This window comes from Mesocricetus auratus, unplaced genomic scaffold (assembly GCF_017639785.1).
Source record: "Mesocricetus auratus isolate SY011 unplaced genomic scaffold, BCM_Maur_2.0 Super-Scaffold_100676, whole genome shotgun sequence".
NCBI classification, from domain to species: Eukaryota; Metazoa; Chordata; class Mammalia; order Rodentia; family Cricetidae; genus Mesocricetus; species Mesocricetus auratus.
In genome coordinates, this window is record NW_024429266.1 from 98,178,025 (window position 1) to 98,198,240 (window position 20,216).

General features: G+C 53.8%; 1 protein-coding gene across 2 annotated transcripts in view; it reads right to left on the reverse strand.

The window, feature by feature from the left end:
- Ranbp3 (RAN binding protein 3) overlaps window positions 1-20,216 on the reverse strand; it is a 37,114-nt gene that overhangs the window by 12,301 nt on the left and 4,597 nt on the right. Inside the window, exons 2-5 of one of the 2 annotated variants that reach the window (XM_013121496.3) lie at window positions 13,339-13,394; window positions 7,419-7,619; window positions 2,988-3,024; window positions 2,838-2,909 (exon numbers count right to left, since the gene is read on the reverse strand). In XM_013121496.3, coding sequence (XP_012976950.1) covers window positions 2,838-2,909; window positions 2,988-3,024; window positions 7,419-7,619; window positions 13,339-13,394 — 366 coding nt within the window. The remainder of the gene's footprint in view (window positions 1-2,837; window positions 2,910-2,987; window positions 3,025-7,418; window positions 7,620-13,338; window positions 13,395-20,216) is intronic. The other variant, XM_005081365.3, reaches the window with a different exon arrangement.

Here is a 20,216-nt window from a genome sequence, read left to right on the forward strand (position 1 = left end):
CCAGCCAGTCAGAGCAGCACTTAAGCCCTGGGAGTAAAGGGCTGAGCCCACGGCCAAACATGACAAAGGGGCCCCTGGAGCGAGCCAGAGAACAGGGCGGGGATGCCTCCAGGGGCTAGTGCTGGGCCACCTTCCAAACCTGAGAGCCCTCTCAGGGTCCTGTTCCGACAGAAGGGGGTACCACAGCCAGTCACAAAGACACCAGCCATTGACCTGCACCAGCATGGGTACCACTATGACCAAATGGACACACACCATTGACACTAGGTGGGCAGCTAAGGCTTAAGAGTTCTGTCCCCAGCCGGATCTTCTCAGGCCCCTGGAAGACACACTTTGCTAACAGTGCTGCTCTGTGACCCCACCCAGGACCTGGGGAACCCAGGTTTCACTCCCCCACACAGCTGGCTGTTGGACATATGCTACCTGAGGGGCAGAGGTGCTGGGGGAGACTGCTCACCCAAGGGAGCTATCCGCTTAATTGGGAATACACTGGGGACTGAGTCAGGCTGGCCTAAGGCTGGCAAAGCTCCCAGAGCAGCTGCTGACATGGCTGGGATGGCATGAAAGTAGAGCCAGGTTTCTTCCTTAGGCTCACCATGTAGCTGAGGATGACCTTGAACTCCTGTCTTCCTGCCTCCATCTCCTAACAGTCAAGATGACAGTTGTGTGTCTCCAGGCCTGGCTGAACCAGACTTCTTAATGTCAGGAAGAAGGGCTTCTAGAACCCTATCAGTGCGGGCTCCACATGCCCAGGAACAGGGCCAAGCATGGTACCATGAGCTGTAACATCCTGGTTCTAAGAGGCCACACCCCAATAAAGAAGCAAAGTAGTTTCCAGGACTGAGATGGGGGAACCAGAAAGAAAGAAAGAGGTCAGGGGCACTCTTCAGAATGCCAATACCCAAGTATCAAACAGATTCCTGACCGCCCAGAAGCCCAGAAGCCATCAGCTCAGACCCACATCTGACAGCAGGGGCAGGGAGGGCAGGCTCTGGGAGCCACTGGTGGGAGAAGAGTGGGGTGAACAAGGAGGAGAGCTTCCTACGCAGGGCAGAGCACACCCATGCTGAGGAAGCACAGGACCCTGACTGAAGGATGCCCAATAACACCAAAGAGAGGATGGAAAGAGACTGTGCCCCAAGAAACCAAGTCACTCTTGTGGATCCTCCAAAGACTGGGGGGTGGAAAGTGGAGGGTGGGGGGCTGAAGACTCTCCGTGGCCTGCAAGACTAAGGTCAAGTTTGAATCTCCAGTACTTATCCTGAACTTGCTTGGCCAGGCAGCCTGGCCAACTGGAAGCTTCTCGTGAAGGCAAAGATGCTGCCTCAAGAGAGCAAGACAGAGAGGAGGAGCCATCGAGAAAGCACCTGGGGCCATGGTCTGGCTCCCACACACATGGACAGGCCACACATGCACAGAATCACCCAGGCCGGCCGACAAGGCTGCAAATCCTGTGTGTCACCTCTACACACCCACAAACTGGCCCAGGTCTTCAGGGCAAGGCAATGTGCAGCTGTGAAGGGTCTGGGATACCTGTTTGCAGGGACACCATGCTCCCTCCAGATGTGGGTTAAAGGCAAGAGGTCATCAGAGCACTAGACCTCCTCCCAGAGCAGAAGCAACATCTGCCACCCTGGGATGGACTACCAGGACAAGAACCAAAGGCAGCAGAGACCAGGACCCCTGCATGGTCTTACTCAGAGAAGCTGGCTTCCAGACTACAAAGGGAGGCCATGGGTGGAAGCAGGGCCATCGAATCCCACGAACCATCCCAATGCCTATGGGCATGCAGTGTTTACACCAGGCAGCTTAGGCCACAGCACTGTGAGCCTGACTATGGAGATCTTTTATAGGGACTCCAGCCTAGGACGTCGCAAGTCTGGCATTACAGTGAAAAGATCACTGTGCCCCTCAGCTGCGGCTAAAGACAGTGCCTGCAGTCAAGCCAGGCACACAGACTACCTGGGGACCCAATGTCCAAAGAGCACAGTTGGGTTCCCAGGGATCAGAGTGAGGGCCCAGCCCCTTCCTGGTCTCACGCAGCCCAAACAGGCCAGAGAATGGTGCTGAGGACGAGAATGATTTGAACACCTGATCGCATGTGCTGGTCTATACATTCCTGGGATCTGAACCTAGGTGAATGCACTACCCACGGAGATCAGCCTGCTTTTGTGTGTATGAATCTCTGATTCAGTTAAGTTCTAGCAAAGAGCTATGTGTTTGGGAGGACCCAGGTCTGTTAGCTGAAGGGGAAGCAATGGTCAGGAACTGAAGATGTACCACATCTTCCAGCTGTGTTTGCACAGGAGATGGACTACATATACATGTGACCCAGGTGACACTCCTCACAGCCTAGATGGAGACACAGACCCTGCCATCAGGCAACACCCTGGAGGGCAGCAGTCACCAGACCTGAGTGGGCCTATGGGTAAGGGAGCAAACCAGGCTTTGCCAGCCTCCAATAGAGCATTCCCAGAGTCTCTACCTGGGCACAGCCTCACTCCTGCACTGGTTGGAGCCAGAGGCTGGCATTCATGTGTATGGTACCCCATGGTCTCACCATGTGCCGTCAGCCGGGAGCACAGAAGTGACTGCCCCCTGGCTCTGCCTTAGTGTGCACATGACACCCGATGTACTCAATGGGTGAGGATACTGTCCCCTCCAGTCCACACCAATGACCATGTCCTTGCAGAGAGTCACATTTACCGTTGGTGTCCCCACAGGGTTCGACAGAGAACCTCCTAATTCCATCTTAGGGTGACTGTCAGCTTCCCTTAGCCCCAGGTGTCAGTCATCCTTGGGGCAGGCTTTCCCTGGCTCGTGAGGGTGTCGCTCACCTGAGTGTGTTAGAGAAGATGTCCGCTCACGCTTGACAGGAGGGCAGTAGTTTCCATCCTCATGGTCAGAATCTAGACACAGGGTGGGTGGAGTTAGGGAATGTTCAGGTTTGGCTCCAGGGCAGCCCAGTGTTCTAGGGAGCTCCTTACCTTCTCCGGCTTCTGGGCTGGAGCTGCCCGCAGACCTCTGCAATGACAGCACAGAAGTGGTGAGAGTCACCAAGTGTCCCAAGCTGTGCTTACAACTCCCTGTGCCCTGCCCTAAAGATGCTCCCCTTCTCGGTCAGGTCCAATGACCCATGGTCCACCTCCAGCACAACCCACCCTGGCCTGCCAAGTGCATTAGCATGGCCCTCAGCACGCCCATGCAAGTTTCATGTAAATGTCTAGGCACAGAAGCACCCTGGCTCCTAGCCCTCTCTCTGGAACATCCTATGGCACACGTGCACTCTTGTTTCGGGGCTGTCAGTTCCAGTACAAGCAAGCTCTGATGTCTGGGCCAAGGTGCTCCGAGGCTGTGCCAGGCTGCTAAGGGCCTTCCCCAGCTCCTGCCCAACACAGTCCCTCTTGGGTCCACACAGTGCTACATCACCCTTTAGACATTGTGGCCAGAAGCAAAGGCCAACGTGAACACACACTTCTGGTGGATTCGGGCCACTTAGGAAAGCGCAAGAATCCATTTTCCTACGGGCCCCCAAGTGCCCCAGGCTCAAGCTGAGCCAAATGGGGGGAGTACTGGCTCCAAGGAGTTGCTGAGGGTTAAATGAGACGACACAAGAGAATGTTCCAAAGACCGATGCAATCAATAAACCCAAAGACGGTGAGCGCCAGCAGAGACCCTCCCGCAGCGGGCCCTGGCCCGTTTTTTTTCCCATAAAGGGCCAGAAAGCCAGCACTTTTGGCTCACAGGCTGCATCTGCTCACTTTTGCTTATAATCCTGTAACAATGTAAACACTGGCTCAGTCCAGGAACTGCGCAGATAGGCAGTGTGCTGGAGTCTGCAGCAGCAAGCCCAGAGAGGGTGGGACATTTACTCAGTGACACACGGCAAATTTCTAACAGACTTGGGCTTTCTCCTCAGTGTGAGCTGACAGCTCAGGCCCGTGTCAGAGAAGCAAGCAAGCCTGCCTCTGCTTTCTACTTCTCGCACTCACAAGACAGGAACAGCAATGACCCCCAGGCAGCACCGGCTCCCCACCCCACCCCCACCCCAAGAGCTCATCACTGAGATTGAGCCAGGCTCTGCCTTCCATGCAATGTCAGATCTCTAGAGGCTGCAGAGGATATCAGGAAAAGCATGAGGGCTCTGCAGTTTTTCAGCACTTGGGGGTCACATAATGGGGTGTGGGAAAAAAAAAAGGAGCAGCCCAAGACCTGACCACATGTCTCCACCACCTGCCCCCAGGTGGGCACCAAGCCCACAGCAAATTTCTATGCTCACACTGCTCCAGTAGGATACAGATGCTGACCTGTGGTGTCACCCCACTGGACCCCAAATCTAGCCCAAACTGGTACCTGGCCACACAACAGACATTTGCTGGGAACCTGCCCAGAGAATTCTGCGCCTCAGAGAACCAGCCAGGGACTACAACCCAGGACATAGTGGTAGCCATACTGTGTGTGAGCCTTGAAGCTTCTGCCCTCTGAGATGCCTTGAGAACATTCTCTTGGTCTTTGCTACCTTGCTGGATCCATGCCCAACCTGCAAGGCTGAGTCACCCTGGGGACTCTGCAGGCACTGGTGAGTGCTGAAGACCCTGCAGACTCGCACCTGGGTCAGCTGTGGACACAGCTCCCACATCCTCACGTGTCGCGGCTGTGGACACTGCTGTCCACACCCTCACGTGTCACGGCTGTGGACACAGCTCCTCACACCCTCACGTGTCATGGTTGCTTTGCTGCTGCTCAGTTCCACCAAGGAAGCAGGCTCTCGTGGATTCATCTGGGATACCACTGGGGACACGTGTGGGGACGGAAGCTTCCATGAGTCCTACTGCTTCAAGGACAAGGGCTCCAGGAGGACACACAGGTTGAGTGAGGCATCTGCCTCAACAACCAGGGAGCCGGGGAAAGGCCAAGCCAGTGTTCCAGCTGATTCCCATACCACCTTGGTTGGACGAAGAAGCTCAGAGTGGTGCTCATGGCAGCTGTGGACCTGTGGACCTGTGGACCTGTGGACCTGTGGACCTGTGGACCCTGTGGACCGGCTCAGCTCTGCCAGCAGGAGGTGGGAGGCAGAGGCAGGAAGACCAAGAATTCAAAGCCAACCTGAGCTGTGTGAGACCACGCTTGAGAAAGACCCCACAGAGCATGAACCTAGCTGGTCTTGGCAAATAGGCGCTGGATGAGAAGCACACACAAGCCACTTGTGGGTGCGATGGGGTGGCCAGCTGACAAGACACATCAAAGAGGCTGTCCTCAGGGCTGGAGAGATGGCTCAGTGGTCAGAGCACTCACTGGTTGTCTACAGGACAGAAGTTCCCAGCCCTCACATGAGGCATCTCACAACCACCTTTAACCCCAGTTCCAGGGGTACGAAACTCAAATGCATCTTGGGTCCACAGATATACACACAATTTTAAGTGTGGGTGCGATATATATGATAGATATAATAGATATATGTGTGTGTCTCACACACACACACACACACACACACACACACACACACACACACACACACACACACACGAGCACAAGAGCACAAAAGCTGTCCCCAAGGACGGCATTCTAAAGGGACAGGTGCACATGGTGCTGCACAACATGGTCTTTCCAGTGTCCTCAGGCCAGGAGGCTGCTCATCACACAAGTTCGTTTTCACCCTCCACACCCGGGAAACACGGCATGGAGTACATAGACAGACTGGAGAAATGAAGGAGTCCTCTGGGTAGCCGAGCAGCTCCCTCAACTGAGACGGAGGGCACAGCAAAATAAAAGCCTGCTCTGCCGTACAGGGACTGGAGAGCTCAGCCTGGTATCCCCGGGATCAGGTTCCACCCAACTGGATTTACAGCCCAATTGACCCAAATTACAGCATGTCTGTGCGATGTGCCAGCCACGAGACTACCGTTGGCAGCCAGCCCAGCTTCCCCACTGAGAACTCTGCACTGGCCTGGTGGCTCAGCGCTGTCACCAAGTGGTGTGGCAGTGCTGCTCCAGGCACTGTGAGGTTGTAAGCGCTGGGTCACCCCCCCCACCCCCCCCTTGTCTGGAGGCCCCTTTCACTGGATGACCGGGGACTATGCTGCTCAAGTTTGCAGCCCATGAAAATCAAGAAGCCAGGCTCTGTGGGCCCAGGTCACCACACAGGACACCAGCTCTGGAGAGCAGCTTCTGTCATAAGGGCTCTGGGATGGACCTGCTCCTCGCTTAGCCTGGAAGCCAGCACTCCTCTGCACAGAGACAGGAGGCAGTTTCCAGGGGACTCTGTCCAAAGTAAAAATGGAGTACCCTATTCATGTGGTTTCTGTGGTCACTTCTCTTCTGCATTACAGAGGATCTTCCCACAGCCCCACATACACCATCAAAACCCTGCTTCTTTCCCCTCACACCCTGAATCCTCAAATGACAGGGCAGGACCACAGCACCACCCTGGTCAAACCTTCTCCTAGAATGACCTAGGCTTCGGGGCTGTGGCTGGCACGAAGAGGGGGATCACTCGGGCCTGCAAGGGATGCAGGCAGAGCCTGGTCCTGCTGTCATCACACACCTGGTGACTTAGCGATGGTGCTGGGCTCTTCTTATCTAACCTGGAGTATGTCTGTGTCTGGAGACCAGCTCATCATTTTGGACTAGGCTGGCCAGCCACCGAACTCTGACCTCTCCCATCTCATTCCTCCCCACAATGCTGGGGTTTCAGGTACAGGTAGCCATGTCTGGCTTTTTATGTGGGTGTTGGAATTTGAACTCAGGTCATCCTAGTCTCACAGCAAATGTTTCTATCCACTGAGCCACCTCCTGCCATTGAGGTGTAAGCTGCCCATCCTTCACCTATGTCTTCCACACGTGCTCAAGGGAGGGGCGAGGCTTTCCCTCCTCTTGCTTCTTTTTTCCCCCTATAAGACAGGGTTTCTCTGTGCAGCTTTGGCTGTCCTGGACCTCACTCTGTAGACCAGCCTGGCCTTGAACTCAGAGATCTGCTTGCTTCTGCCTCCCGAGTGCTGAGAGAGTGCTGGGATTAAAGGCGTGTGCCACCACCGCCCAGCCCTCCTCTTGCTCCCTTGCAGTTCAAGCTCAGAGTCTCCAGAGCCTTGGGTTCCTAAGACCCTGAACTTGAGCACTCGGATTCATGAGAAGAGAGGTGGGAGGAGGCCAAAGGGCCAGGAGTAGCCTGGGAGGGTGACAAGTGCGGACCAGCTTCTCGAAGGGCCCCTCCCATCTCCCAGGAAGCAGGCCCCATTTCTCACTGTGGTACAGATAGAGGGGTCAGTCCCCCTGTCTGGTCAGTGGCATGACTAAATGGGCCAAGTAAATACTTGCTGCCCCTTCCCAGCTGCTTTGGGTGGTCTTGGGGCTAAAGGGACAGGGACTCAGGACCTGGTAGCCCCGAGTAACAGAATGCAGAGTGGGCTGTGGGCACTTACCCCCGACAGTTCTCGCACACAAGGAGGCTGGGCTGCAGGAGTAGGGGGCGGAGGAGAGCTGGCGGAAGCACTAGCAGGGGCAGGAGGGTCTAAGGCATGCTCCCCAGCAGATTCGGGGTGCCCCGCATCAGAGCGGGGCGCCTCCGCCTCCCCCCGAGGCTCCTCTCCCGACTCCGGCAAGTCTTTGTGCTCTGTGGAGGACTGAGGGGCAAAAAAGACAATTTTCCTTCAATGTACACAGAAGGCCACACCAAGGGGAAGGGGAGGGTCCCTGTTCCTACCTCTTCCTTCCCATGCACAGGGTTCTTGGGCAGGTAGGCTCTGAGCCTCTCTTAGAACAAGGAAGGAGACATGATATAGAGATCAAACCCTGAGGGTTCTGCCACTCCAGCTAGACACTAAAATGTTGTCAGTGGACAGGACAAGGGACAGAAGGGCTTCTGGCTTTCCTAGGCTCATCCCACACATCCTGGGTGTGCGCTTATTTGGAAAAGGCCAAGGGATGCAAAAGCTAATGCCGGAAGCCTTTGAGGTAGACCTGGGGACTCTGAGGGCGGCTAGGCCAAGCACCTGTGGCCCTGACTCTTTCTCACAGGTGATGCCCTGCCACAGTGACCCAGGGCTCCAGGGCTCCGAGCCCCACACAACACTGTCCACCGTTGGTTCTCAGCCAATAACTGAAATGGCCGTGGCTGGCCAAAGATGAAGGAAATATTGAGGGTATGACTTGCCCATAGGGCTGTGCTGTGATATGAGTCATGGTCTTGCGGTGATGCCCAGGTCACCTTGAGTCCTGTGCTCCAGGGGCCCTCTTGTCTCAGCCTCCCGGGTGGCTGGGACGGAGGATTGTGTCACCAGACGTGGCATGGGTGCTACTTTGAAACATGACCCCCATCAAAAGAAAATACAAGAAACGCAGAGCCCTGTGGAAAGAAACGGCTCCATCAAACTTCCTTCAAGGCCAGGTATGGTGGCACAAGCCTGTGATCTCAGCACTCAGCAGCAGACTGAGGACGGTGAGATCCAGGCCAGACTTGTCACAGTGAGACCCTGGTCCAGAGGGGCGGGGATCGCTCACAAAGCTCCTACAGAAGACCACTTCATACTCAGAGCTCAGTATCATCAAGAGTCAGCATCAGCTTCCTGTGCAAGGTCTTCCCAGGGGCACAATGGCTACAGGGAGAGTGGGAGCCAGGATCAGTTGACTGGCGTCACAAGGAAGGCACACAGTGGGCGATTGGGGGCCTGGGGCAAAGAAAACGAAGGTTCTGCCTGTCTTCCAGTACTAAGTCATATCACACCAGCCTGCCACCCCCTTCTAATTCTGTATCCCCCAGGGACAGCCACACTAAAGAGCCAAAGGTCCAGGTGCTATGGATACAATGGACATAGGTAGGTGCTGCCTGTCACCTGCCCAGGGAGCACCGGATTGATGGGGCTAACAGCACTAACTACTGCTCAAGGCGCTGTGAAGGACACCACTGACAGCAGCAGCCTATGACTGACAGCAGAGCAAGCACGGAGAGGGAGAAGTGGCTGCCTCATACCTAGCCCACAGACAGCATTCCCAAGACACAGGACAGAGAAGAGCAAGCATGCCGCCAGTATGGCCACGAGGCTTCAGGTGTCAAAGGTCTGGAGTCTACAGGAATAGCACACCCGTCACCCCAGCATTCAGAAACTTGAACCCCAGCTCGGGCTACAGCACAAAACTGTCTCAAAATAAAACAAAATAAAAAACTGGGCTGTGGTTCCATCGTAGAACACTTGCCTCACATGTGGAAGAACCTGGGTTCCACCCTCAGTTCCCACACCACCCTCCCACTCAGGAGACAGGCAAGAAGATCAGTTCAAGAGTTCAAGGCGGGCTGGAGAGATGGCTCAGAGGTTAAGAGCACTGACTGCTCTTCCAGAGGTCCTGAGTTCAATTCCCAGCAACCACATGATGGCTCACAACCATCTACAGTTCAATCTGGTACCCTCTTCTAGCATGTAGGCAGAACACTGTATATGTAATAAATAAATAAATCTTTTAAAAAAAAAAACAAAGAGTTCAAGGCTAGGGCTGGAGAGATGGCTCAGGGGTTAAGAACACTGAAGACTCTCCCAGAGGACCTGGGTTTGATTCCCAGCACCCACATAGCAGCTCACAACTGTCTGTAGTTCCAGTTCTGTGGCAAAATACCAATACACATAAAAAGTAAAAATAAATTTAAAAAATACTTCTTTAAAAAAAAAGTTCAAGGCTAGCCTGGGTTACACAGTGAGTTCAAGAACAGCTTGGGCTATTAAGAGATTCTATAGTAAAAATAATGACCACAGGGCTGACATTGCCTGCTTTTCTAGAAGACCCATGTTTGATTCTCAGCGCCACACGACAACTCACAACTATCTGAATGAAAAGCCAGTTCCAGGGGACTTGACACCCTCTTCTGATCTCCTTGGATAGATGCAGGCAAAATACTCATACAAGTAAAATAAATTACCAAACAAACAAACAAAACCACCCAGCTACCCTGACACTTTTATTGTTGTTGGGGTTTTTTTCCCCTTAAGACAGGGTCTCTCTGTGTAACAGCTCTGACTGTCCTGGAACTCACTTCATAGACCAGGCTGGCCTCAATCTCAAGAGATCCGCCTGCCTCTGCCTCCCGAGTGCTGGGATTAAAGGCATGCACCACCACTGCACTGATGGAGACTCCGTGTTTTTCATGTGTGAGCGTTAACCTGCAAATAGTATGTGCGCCATGAATCCACAGAGGTCAGAGAAGGATGTCTGATCCCTGGAGCTGGAGTTACAGACGGCTGTGAGCCTCCTTGTGGGCACTGGAAACTGAAGCCAAGTTCTCCACAAGAGCAATTAGTGCTCTTTACTGCTGAGCCAGCTCTAACCTCAAGCATGAGATTTCTAATCTCAAAAATGAACAAATAAGCGCACGCCTTTAATCCCTGCACTTGGGAGGCAGAGGCAGGCGGATCTCTGTGAGTTCGAGACCAGCCTCTACAGAGTGAGTTCCAGGACAGCCTCCAAAGCCACAGAGAAAACAAAAAAAACAAAAATGAATAAATAAGCCATGCATGGTAGTACAAACCTTTATCCCAGTACCTGGGAGGTGGAGGCAGAAGCAAGCTGATCTCCATGAGCTCAAAAAAGCAAGTTCTATACCAGCCAGGGTGACATAGTGAGACCCTGTCTCCAAACCAAAGTAATAATTATTAATAAACAACCAAGCTTAGATTGGGGATGTGCTTTGGTGCTAGGATGTTGGACTGGAACACAGCTCCTGATTCTATCACCAAAAACAAATGATAGAAACAAACAACACCTATAAAACAAACAGGAGTGGGCACATTTCCTATCCCAGGCAGCAGCAGGAGGTGGCCACTTGTCACCCTGGGCAACACAGCCAACATGCCACTGCCACTGCACGGCCAGTGATGCAAGTCTCCTGGCAGGCAGCTGAGCCACCTGCTCCCTTTCTAGTCCTGCACCGCCATCCAGTGCAGCCTGCTTTACATAGACTGAGAGCTCTCTCTCTCTCTCTCTAAAACCAGGGTCCTGCTCTGTAGCCCAGGCTAGCCCAAACCTTGCAGTCTTCCTACCTCACACAGGACAACTAGGGGCACCCACTCCCCTCGTTGACAACAGACTTTTTGACTGCCACAGATCAGGAAGTTCATCCCACACATAAAGGCTTTAAGGGGTGTTTGAGACAACTGGACTTTGTCTCCACACTACTTTCCAGGAGTGCTCTGCTCCTGGTGCTATGGAAGGGACCACAGTCTAGGCACCGAGTGCACCAAATCCTTCCTCAGTCAGAGCCCTTGGGGATGCTAGGCAGACATGAGCACTGGGTTCGGATGCTAGTATCAGCCCATTCCCCCAACACAGGGTTTCACTGTGCAGTCCAGGCTGGCCTCTGCCTCCTAATGCTGGGATTAAAGGTGTGTGCTACCATCCGCCCAGCCTTAATATCATCTTTTCTGAGGATCTGAGAACTTCCCAAATAAAACTGAAAATATAACAGCAAAAACGAAGACAGAGCAAGGGGGAGACAGACTCCTGAGAGAAGCCTGGCTGGTCTTGCCTGAGAACAGAAGGACAAAGGTCTCACACACTCTTTGTTGTTGATGGTTGCTGTTTGCTTAAATAGACAAGGTTTTGGCCCAGAAGCTGACAATGCTGACTCTCCTCTCAGAGGACCTGGGTTTGGATCCCAGTAAGGCAGAAGAGACTCATGACAACAGAACTGTAGCTTAGGAGACATTAAATCACAAAAACTGAGCTAAGGGAGCATTGCCCACAGCCCAGAGATAGTGACTAGGCCTGCTGGAGACAAGCAGACCCTGTGCCAGGACACGAGCCTTTGTTCACAGGACTGGTCAGCCATCGGGCCCAACCCCAGGAACACACCTCTACAGGCCATTTAAGGGGCAAAGCAGCCACCGCCAATGCTAAGTCCAGGCCTCCCCAAAGCAGCCAGTTCTCTTCTGGAGAAAAGCATAACTCCAAGGTAGGTAAGATGACCCAAGTAATACAGTATACTCAAGAAATAATTCTGAGCCGGGCGTTGGTGGTGCACGCCTTTAATCCCAGCACTCAGGAGGCAGAGGCAGGCGGATCTCTGTGAGTTCGAGGCCAGCCTGGTCTACAGAGTGAGTTCCAGGACAGCCTCCAAAACAATACAGAGAAACCCTGTCTCGAAAAACCAAAAAAAAAAAAACCAAAAAAAAAAAAAAAAAAAGAACTAATTCTGTGACCATCTTTGCTTTAAGAATCTCCTGTCTACCCCAATGCTCAGACTTGAGTCTCCCTCCTGTCTCTGTGTAAACATGCAAACTGCAGAGTCCCCAAGCCGCCCCAGCCATCAACACTCACTGTGAGTCTGTCCACACAGAAGAAAAGGGGCAGCTGGGGACGGTGGGGACTTCCAACACAGCCAACTGAAGCTGTCTTACACATGGTCACAGGAGGGTTTCAGAAAGTCCAGATACTACCAACACTGGACAGAAAACAACCCACATGGACCTCGGACCCCAGGACACAGCTGTCACCAGGCTGGAGACAGAAGGCCGCAATGGCATTCTGGAAACCATTCTTGTCACCAAAACATACCAGCAGTTTCCCAGGGCCTCCAGATGCTTCAGCAAAAGACAGGAACAGACAGCAAGTCTGGTTCAACACCACCATCGGGCAGTGTCTCCCTGGCAGACACGGAGGTGGAGCAGGCAGCAGCTTCCCTCCCGAGTACAGACCCACACAGCAGCTCTCAGCTGATTACCTAGCACTGTCAAATACTGCCAGCCTCCCAACAGATGCAAATGTAGCAGAGTCACACAGCTGGGAGCCAGGCCACTAGCAGCCTCTGTCTTCTGACATGCCTCTGTCCCTACACACAGCTATGTACAGAAAATTACAAATGGATGGCCTTGAGAAGGACAGTCAAGTGGACAGTGGCATCCTTGGTTATTGCCTCTCCATATGGGGCAAGGCCCAGACACAGTGCTCACTAGACATGCGGTACATGGTCCCTGGTGTGATATGTCCTCAGAGAGGGAGACGCCAGCTCCATAGACAGGAAGCAGAGGCGGGGACAGTAAGGCCAAGATTATTTCAGATGCAGTGACATACCCAAGCTAGGACACTTTTCTGGGATGCTGGAGATAGAGTGGGGGCTATGTGCTCCATGCACCCCAAGATGTGCACAGTACTTGCTACTCTTGAACTCATCAACCTCTGTCCTTCCCACAGTTCCCAGGATAGGGAGACAATTCTAGAACACAGAACTGGGACCTGGGAGGATGCTGGAGACCTGTCACGAGCGCATGCTCCAGTCGTCAGCCTGGTTTTCACTGCCTTCTTAGGAGGCAAAGCAAGTCTGAGGAAGGTGTGTATGCAGAGTGCACAGTGGTCCCTTACCTTCTGTCCTTTGTCCTTCTGAAACACAAAGACGGATGGTGCGACAGCAGGCTTTTCTGCAAAAAGAAACACCAGTGTTTTCCCAATGCTGCATCTGAACAGTCAACATGACTTGTTTCTAGCCAGCTAAACACACATGTATAAATATTCCAGTGTGTGTGCACAGGTACCCAACAACACACGCACGCACGCACGCAACATACACAGAAATAATTTAAAAGCAGCTCATGGAACACCCAGCTGCTCAGAGGCTGTCAGGGGCATCTGCACATGGAGTCCCTCAGTAGCATGGTCCTGTCCCTTTCTGCATGCACATTACTGGGGCAGGGATGCAGGACTGGAGTTCGAGAAGTCGGCAGAGTGCAAGACACCAGGGCATCATATCACTCCTGCCTAAGAGCTAGACACCAACTTGGGAATTTGTTTTTGGGGGGGGGTGCTTACTATGTATATCAGGTTGGCCTCCAAGTCACAGAGATAGATGTTCCTGCCTCTGCCCACCAAGTTCTGGGATTGAAGGTGTGTACTATCATGGCTGACTTACAAGCAGCTGGTCTTTAGGCTCCTGCTCTTTAGACAGTGACTCAAGAAACCCAACCTACCCATAGGTGCTAATTAGAAAGGACTTACTTGCCATGACTTGCTGCCCAGAGGCAGACAGTGGCAGGTTCTGTACCTGATGGGACAGGACATGTGACCGGTGGTGTCCTTGTGGCTATGGTAACTCCCACGAGCACCACCAGTCTCTGAGGCTGCATAAAGTAAGCGTGGGCACTATATGGGACACAGTGCTGGAGAGCCACAGTGCCTGGGGTGGCAAATATATGTGTGTCCATGCTTGGCACATAGGGAGAAGACATGGAGAAGAAAGGAACAAAAGGCGACCATCAGGGAACAGGCTTGAGAAGGGATACGCAGCCAGGCCCATACTCATACATGCTCTTAGAGAAACAGGACTAATGGGGGATGTCTTTCTGTATATGTTCCTCTTATTGGTTGATGAATAGAAAACAACATTTGGCCCATGAGGCAGGAAGATAGGCGGGACTAGGAGAGGAGAATTCTGGGAGAGCCCACCAGAGACAGACAGCCACCAAAGAAGTAACAGGTCCGGGCATTCTCCAGTTAGCCAAGACTAAATGGAAATGAATAGGTTATAAAAATGGGTTAATAGCCGGGCGTTGGTGGCGCACGCCTTTAATCCCAGCACTCAGGAGGCAGAGACAGGCAGATCTTTGTGAGTTCGAGACCAGCCTGGTCTATAAGAGCTAGTTCCAGGACATCCTCCAAAGCCACAGAGAAACCCTGTCTCGAAAAACCAAAAAAAAAAAAAAAAAAAAAGGGTTAATAATTAAGACAGAGCTAGCCAATAAGAAGCCCTAGTCACTGGCCAACAGTTTAATAATATAGCGTCTGTGTGCTTATTTGGGGCTGAGAAGGGCGGCGGGACCTGGTGGGACAAGATACCATCCGCAACACAGGACACCACTGGGCTAGACTCTGGGACCACAGATCCTAAGCAGGCAGACTGCTAACAGGTGACATTCTCGCTACCTCAGTCCCCAGTACTCCTGTGACCATTCATGTCGGGATATCTGCCTTATAGCCCAAGTTGAAGCTCAAATGGCATTCTTTCCAGTCAGGCTCACACTCTGTAGCCACAGCCAGCACAAATGACAGCGGGGGAGGCGGGAGGCTGGGCAGAGGAGCAGCTCACCAGGAGTGTGTGCCAGGTCTCTGGAGCCCTGTCGGCACCTCTGTGATCCAGCTAGGCAGCTAGGCCAAAGCCCGGCCCCAGCTCCGCCTCTGCACCCAGCACCAGTGAGCCAGCACTTGGCCATCTTGGTCCCTTTCAAGCCACCCTCACTCCAGGCTTGCTGAGGACAGCGCCTGGGCCCAGGAGACTGCTCACGAGTGCATGGCTGGGGCTATGAGAAGACACTCTCCTTCTAGGGCTGCCTGGCCACCCGTCACTAGCTAGGACCTTGGAGCAGGGCAGTTATAATGCAGAGGGCTGGCTCTCCAGTCCCTAGGCTATGTGTGTGGCCAGCAGGCCTCAGATGTTGTCAGGCCAATAATGGTACCTGCTGCTGCTGAAGCCAGCCTGCCCCTGCCACCTGCCCCTAGAAACGCGGCCCCACCAGTCCCTCAGTACCAACAAGCATGCGTTCCCTAGGTACATGTGTCAGGTCAGCAAGAAGGCCAGGCCTCTCCAGGAATCTGGTGGACATAAAGACAGCGCCTGGCAGGGCTGAGGCAGGGAGAGCCATCAGATAAGCTACAACTACAAGGAGCTCAGAGGCACGCTCAGCTGGGGACAGCAGCACTTGGAAGCACTCAGGCAGGTGACATCAATGCACATCAGACTCGCCCTGGCATGGTTCTGACTTGGAACCATCCAGACTGTCCTTACCAAGGCCCCAGGTATGACAGACACCTAATCCACCCACTCCCGGCAGGACATGTAGCTCCACGAATACAACACCCACCTAGCATGCACAAAACCACACGTGGTGGCGCACACACCTGCACTCCTAACTAGCTCTTGGGAGGCAGAGGCAGGAGGATCAGAAGTTCACGACCAGCCTGGGCTACAGGATACACGAGACCACCTTAAAAACAAACAGGGCTAGTTCTCAAGATGGCTGAGTGGGTAAGAGGCTTGTTGGCACACATAGGAACTACACACTGAAGGGTGTCCTGAGTACAAATGAAAACAGAAGGTACTGGAGAGCTACTGAGAGGCAGGCGTAGTTCCTGCTCTTGAGGACCGGGGTTTGGTTCCCAGCACCCGTATCAGGTGGCTCATGCCAGAGGACCCACCACCCTCTTCTGGCCTCTAACAACTCTGTAGTCACGTGCACAAATCCACACACATAATTAAAACATCTCTTTAAAAAACAGAAATAAGGGGCTGAAGAGATGGCTCAGCAGTTAAGAGCACTGGAATCTTGAGTTCAATTCCCAGCAACCACATGGTGGTTCACAATCATCTATAATGGGATCTGATGCCCTCCTCTGGTGTGCAGGCATACATGCAGATAGAGCACTAAAAAACACCTCCACAGGAGAGTATAGCAGAGGCTAAGGCAGGAGAAGAGGGTGCAGGCACACCAGGAATCCCAAGGCTGGGGGACAGGAGTGAGCCCTGAACCCTCCACTCCACACACAGCTTCACAGCTGTTACAAGTTCCCAGCAAAACAGCAGCTGGCTTCATGGTATCTCAGACACCACGAGTACACTCACCAAATGACACACTGCCCAGGAGGCTGTAAGGTCACTGGACCCTCCCCTGAGACACAGGCCCTTCCTCTCAGCTTTGCATGCCAATTCTGCCCTAAATGACCATGGGCTTCGGTTTCTGGAAGGGATAGAGGTCACAGGCTGGGGAAGCTGCTTTGGGCTCACACACTTGGCCCTACTCTGGTTTGTAACTGGGACCTTCATCTGTGTGGAAGGGGTAGATGCTATTCCCGTGTCCCCAGGAGAGGAGTTCTCTCAGCACACAGGACAGGCAGCTGCAGGGGGATGATGTCAGTGATCAGAAAGGAGCTGGGGAGGATCCTGATGGCCACAGCACTCACATCTGGCCCTTATCAAACTCCCAAGTCACACCTGTACCCAGTATGGTGAACTTCAAGGCTCCAAGTCACTCCAGGAAGAAGCCTGGCTCTGGGCCGACTTTTTTTGGAGTGGTGATGGGAAGCCGTCCTACCCATATGCCCTGGCCTCAAGTCCTGGCTTCTTGAACCTACTATTCCTCTTCAAAAGGGAGTGAGGGGCCAGCCTGGCTGAGGTAAGGAGCCACATGGTGCTGTCTTGAGTCTTCTTGTGGCCCCTGCCATTCACCCACAGCAGACACGTGCTCTCTGGGATCTCCTAGCCCTAACGCAGAACTTCATCTGCGCTGCTGCAGGCTCTGCACGGCCAGCCTCACCAAGTATCAGCTATGACCCCAAGGTCTCTGCACATGGGCCGCCCCTGTCCTCCTTTGGAGTTGTGGCATCCAGAACAAAGCACCTGTCATCCAACACCCTAGGTGACAACCACCTGAGAGGAGCTTTGGGGCCTGGGTCACCACAGCAGGCAGAGACAGGCAGAAGGGAGGAAGCAGGAGCCCACACTTCCTTTCTGCCTCCAGACGGCCATGGCAGCTGGGCAGTCACTGAAGTGCTCAGCACCTCGTCAGCAAGGCAATAGTGTCGCCACCTTCTTATCCTCACGCACCATCGGCAAACATCCTCCAGCATGCTGGGCCCGCGCCAGCCACTTTAATCCAGGACTCAGCTGTCGTGTGAGCAAATCTGCACTGAGCAGAGGCAGCCCCTCGCAGAACAAGTCTCACTTGTCAGCGCTGGTCACTGCCAGCTCCGCAGTGGGGAGTGAGGATGCCTGTGTCTCAGGCTTCCTAGCCCTGCACCAGGAGGGTGGCACCTGGAAGCATCTTCCTGTGACCTCTCTAGAAGTCCGAACTGTCCTCATGGAGGTACTGGCGGGGCATTGCTTGGGAATGCACTCTCCACGCCATCCGCTTTTTCTATATGACTTTCACCTTGTGCCCATGTGAACACCTTCCCCGCCGCCGTGGGAGCAACACAACACCGGTGGCCAACACACGGAGCACCTGTCACCCGCACTCTTGGCTAACGTCACTGCACTGGTAAGGCTGACTACTGAGTGTCCAGGAGGCACAGCACAGGCCAAGGAGGTCCTGGCCACAGGGATGCCAACGGCAGCAAAGGACCAGCCTCTGGGGTGAGTGACCACCATGCCCGGTGGCTCAGCTCCTCAACGGGAGACCCAGAGAAGGATGCACCACATATGTCACCTCCTCCAACCCGACAGCTTGGGAGGGGCCACTCACACTGAGTCTGGCCAAACCCCAGAGAGCTCACAAAAGGGAAGAAAGAGAAGTGACATGGAGCTCCCCAGCCTAACAACACAGGAAGGCGGCCTGGGTGGCCTCACAGACCTGGTGGGGTCAAAGTGAGAGACGGCTGGTGGGGAAAGGCCCCTGTAGCCCAGCTGCAAGGAAACCCAAGGCCTCTGGAGCACATGGTGGGGTGGGAGTGGGGGTGCATCCCAGGCCACCTCAGTCACTTGGATTCGGGGCTGAGTCTGAACAGGGAAAGGTAAATAAGACCTGTGTTCAAGTGCTTGAGGACACAGTGACCCACTGCAAGTTCCAAGGCAGGGTTAGTTCCTGTCACTGCAATCACACTCAGAACCACATGACAAAACACTGAGGCCATCTGGAAGCACAGGCCATGAGTGCAAAGGCAGCTGCTAGCCTTCAGGTGACCAACAGTGATATGCTTGACACAATGCTCGTTGGCTGGCGATCCCAGAGGCTTGCGGCAGACTTTGAGGGAAGGCAAGATGAGCTAAGAACCTGCAGGTGCCAGGCTAACTAGGGAAGCCAGAACTAAGCAACACAGCAGCTGCATCTGCATGCAAGGAGGGAGGATGTCCTCACAGAAGTCACTTGAGCCATGGACCACAAAGCCACCCTAGAATACAGGAGGCACTGTGGTGCCCCGCCAGGAGGTGGAAGGGCTGCACTTTGTGACACTGGAGGCATCCAACATTGACAGAGATGCCGGCAGCCATGGCATGAAGGGAGGAACCTCACACTTGGCTGGCAGGCAGCTGCCCCCATGGTGTGACTCCATCAACTCCCTGCCACATGGGGCTGCTCATGGCACTTAGAGTGTGGCAGGTGGAGATCACTACCCGAAGCACAGGACCAGAGAGCCATGGACTGCCAGTCCCACCACATACAGTCAACATCATGGCAAGAAAGCAGGTCAAGTCCCTGTCCCAGCAGGCTTGACTAGGGCAGACGGCATCACCCAGCAGAGTCTCCCTAGACTGCTGGCCCTCTACCAGGAGTGATCCTGAACTAAGGGATTAGTCCTTCTGGTGAGAGGATGGGGGGGAGGTGTAGCTGATGTCCTGGGGAGTTGCCACTCATCCTACACTAGCCCCAACCACAGCCCCACCCTGCCCAGTGTAGCAGAGGGGACATGATAATCTACATTTGTGGCCAGCAGGACCCACACAGCCACACTGCACAGGGCCAGTCACTCAGAGCGGCTCCTGTCCCTGCCTAGCGCCCAGATGCAGAAATGAGATGAGACAGGAGCCCGCTGGCTGGGCCCAGGCAAAATACCCTTGGGTACAGACAGGATATAAACCCAGGACCCAAAAACCTAGGCTTTACAGCAACAGCTAAGAGGTGACCAACTTCTCCAGTGCTGGCCCAGGGCCTTTGCTCAGCACTGAATGACACCCCAGCTGATGTGTGTGTACATGTATACACTCTTTAAACTCTTAAAGCAAAGTACTTGGGCCACTGGCACAGGCTGTCTTCCCAGCTACCTGGCAGAAGCTGGGTGAGGTCATTACGAGGTTGTAGCCCTACAGTGGTCCCGGGATCCTGGACATGGTGAGGCCTGTTGGCTGCTGCCCTCTGAGCGCTGGCAAAACAAGGACAGATGGTCCCCTGCAGTCACCACAGACCCTTAGGACGTTCAAGGAGTGCTCAACCAGGCACAACAGGCATGAGGTGTCCACATGTCCTCAGTCTTTCTGGGGAAGGGGCGGCAGTTGTCTGTCCTCCAGCCCAGCAAACCCCAAATGTACAAGCTGGCCCAAATCAGTTCCTCATTTTCAAACCAAGTCAGAAACCTGAAGCCTTCCCTGAAATTACAGAACCTCAGGCCGATTCCTACTCAAAAACACACGCAGAAGCCCCAATGGAAGTGAAGTGAGCAGCCCCTCCACTGGGCGTCACACAAGGTGACAACTTCTGCCTGTGGTGCTCCACTCTGCCTTCCTGGAAAGTTTTAAACTCTCTGGGTGCCCTGGGCACAGA